General features: G+C 54.1%; 1 protein-coding gene across 1 annotated transcript; it reads right to left on the bottom strand.

Moving 5' to 3' along the window:
* Positions 1–1,111: 1,111 nt before the first annotated feature.
* On the bottom strand, positions 1,112–2,014 carry LOC145340297 (histone H5-like). The gene has a single exon (XM_080184739.1). It carries the CDS (start codon positions 1,985–1,987, stop codon positions 1,430–1,432), a length of 558 nt encoding a protein of 185 aa, XP_080040865.1. The 5' UTR covers positions 1,988–2,014; the 3' UTR covers positions 1,112–1,429.
* Between the last annotated feature and the right edge of the window lie 887 nt (positions 2,015–2,901).

Raw genomic sequence — 2,901 nt, 5'->3', positions numbered from 1 at the left:
ACCTACTGGTTAGCTGATAGGTTAAAACCATAGGAACAAGAGGCCATTCAGCCCTTTGCACTCTGCTATTCATTCAGATTATTGCTGATCTCCATCTCACTCCTGTCTTTACTTCATATTCCTTGATACCATTACAATCCATTCACAATATTACAATATCACAATACCATTGCAATATTATGATCCCATCACAATATCATAACACTATTGCAATATTTTGAAACCATAGCAATATTATACTATACCATAGCAGTATTGCAATACCATCACAATATTACAATACCATTGCAGTATACCATCACAACAGCACTGTACCATTGCAATATTAAACACCATCACAATATTGATACCATTGCAATATTACTAGTGCAATATCGCGATGCCATCTCAGTATTACAATACTATCACATTATACCATAGCAATATACTATTGTAATATTACAATACCATTGCAATATCACAATATTATTGTAATATTTATAACATCGCAATAGCACAATACCATCACAATATTACACTACCATTGCATGGTTACAATACTATTGCAATATTACGATACTATTGCAACATACCATTGCTATATTACAATACCATTGCAATATCACAATACTGGCGCAATATCATGATACCATCACGACAGCATTGCAATATTACAAGAATATTGCAATATTACAATACCATTTCAATTTTACAATGCATTGCAATCTTGAAAGCTTCAATGGTCTCTGGACATTCACATCTTTTGGGGATGTCCGGGGAGCTCTGGATCTAATTGCGGTGACGTCCTGAAGGCCCGCTGTCCCACTCTCCAGAATGGAGCGGCTGGAGGGATCCTGGTGTCAGGAGAGTGTCCACAGGAAGAGAAACAAGGAACGCCGGATCAACCACCTCCCTCGTCAAGGAGGTCAGACTGCGGAGGGCAAGACGGCCCCGTGGCGAGATCGCGACGCTTCCCCCTTTCCCGTTCCGGGAGGGCGAGAGAGGGAGAGGAAACTGCATTCAGGCCCCGACTCCATCAGCCGTCCCGCTGCCAGTCACGGATAGAAGTCTGGATACACAGGAAGCTGGAGGAACGCAGTCAACAACTAAAGAAAACAGCCAAGACACAGTATTGTCAGGTGGACTGGTTTTTATTTGAAATTTACGGATGGTCATTGGATTCATAAGAAAATTGTTTTCCTTTGCAACGACATCTTTTTGTACAGAAACAAACATGTGAAATCAGCTCAGAAATGATCACAAAGTACAACATATTTCAACCACGTTGGAATTACCGCGTTCATGATGTAAAAAGGCTGCTATGTTTTCTTGCTAACACCCAGAAATAATATCAACCAAAGTTAGATAGATTTAAAAAAAAAAGACACGAAAACCACTATTTACAGAAATGGCTAAAAGTCCGTGTAACTGCGGAGTGGGCGGATTCCCGTCACTTCTTCCTGGAGGCCGATTTCTTGACGTTGCTTTTGGCTTTCGGCTTGCTGTTCTTCGTCTGCTTCGCCTTCCTCTTCGCCGGCTTGGCCTTCTTGGCGCTTCGGGGGGTCGCCGCCTTCTTGACCGCCTTCTTGGCCTGCCCTTTCTTGGCCTTGGCCGGGGGCTTGGCCGCCTTCTTGGGCTTGGCCGCCTTCCTGGGCGAGGCCGCCTTCCTGACCACCTTCTTCTTCCTCTTGCTCACCGCTGCGGCGCCGGCCTTGCGGGGCTCCTCGCCCTTGGACAGCTTGAAGGAGCCCGAGGCGCCCACGCCCCTGGTCTTCTCCAGCACCCCCTTGGCCACCAGCCTGACCAGGGAGAGCTTGATCTGGCCGTCGGCGCCCTCCGCCAGCTGGTAGCGGCTCTTGACCAGCTTCTGGATGGCCTGGCGGGAGAGCCCGGCCCGGCCGCTGGAGCCCGCCACCGCCTCCACGATCATCTCCGAGTACTTGGGGTGGTTGGGGGGCTTGCGGGGGGCGCGGGTCCGCTTGGGTTTGGCGTTGGAGGTGTCTGTCATGGTTTGGGGAGGGGGGGGGGTGGGTGGGTTTGGCTGTGTCAGGAGCAAGGGGATCTGAGCAGAGCACCAGGCTGGCTGGCTTCCTGGTCTATTGTGCCGGCTCTGGGACTGAGGGAGGTTCTTATAGGCTCGGCGCGGACCTGGTGGAGGACTAACAAATTGGCAACATTTGTGGCGCCGGAAAATGGTCCAATCGCCTCGCCACTTGTGTTTCTTCCCCGGCGGGAAGCGCCTCTCCGGAGCCTTTCCCGGCCCCGCCGAGCCCTCCCCCCGGCCCCGCCGGCCCCCCGGCCCCTTCCCCTCCGCCCCCCGCCCGCCTCCCCCCCGCCGCCCCCCCCCGGGCCCCCGCCATCCCGCCCCGAGGCCGGCCCGGCGAGCCGGCCGCCGCCGCCGTCCGCCCTCCGCCGCCCCGCCGCCGCCCGGCCCGCCTCCCCGGCGCCCGGCCTCCGCCCCCGCCGGCTGCGGCCAGCAGCGGCCGACGGGCCGAGCGGCGCCGGGGGGCTCGCCGCCGCCCCCCCGGGCCCCGGGTCCCGCCGGAGTGGGAGGCAACTAACACAGGGAGGAAGAGGCAGGCGTGGAGCGGACAGAGAGGGAGGGAGGGAGGGAGGTGGAGGGGGGAGGGTAGGGACAGAGAGGGAGATAGAGAGAGGGACAGACACAGAGAGACAGACAGAGACACAGACACACAGAGAGAGAGACACACACACACATACAGAGACAAACAGAGAGAGACAGATATAGAATACAGAGAGGGAGCATAGGGACAGATAGGGAGACAGAGGGACAGAGACAGACAGGGAGAGACAGAGAGAGACACACACATACAGAGACAGAGAGAGAGAGAGAGATATAGAGTACAGAGAGGGAGCATAGGGACAGATAGGGAGACAGAGAGAGGGACAGACACAGAGAAC

This window comes from Carcharhinus amblyrhynchos, unplaced genomic scaffold (assembly GCF_965287045.1).
Source record: "Carcharhinus amblyrhynchos unplaced genomic scaffold, sCarAmb.v2.hapA scaffold_908, whole genome shotgun sequence".
Taxonomy (NCBI): domain Eukaryota; kingdom Metazoa; phylum Chordata; class Chondrichthyes; order Carcharhiniformes; family Carcharhinidae; genus Carcharhinus; species Carcharhinus amblyrhynchos.
Note: the sequence above shows the minus strand (reverse complement) of the source record. Positions and strands in the feature narration are given on the sequence as shown.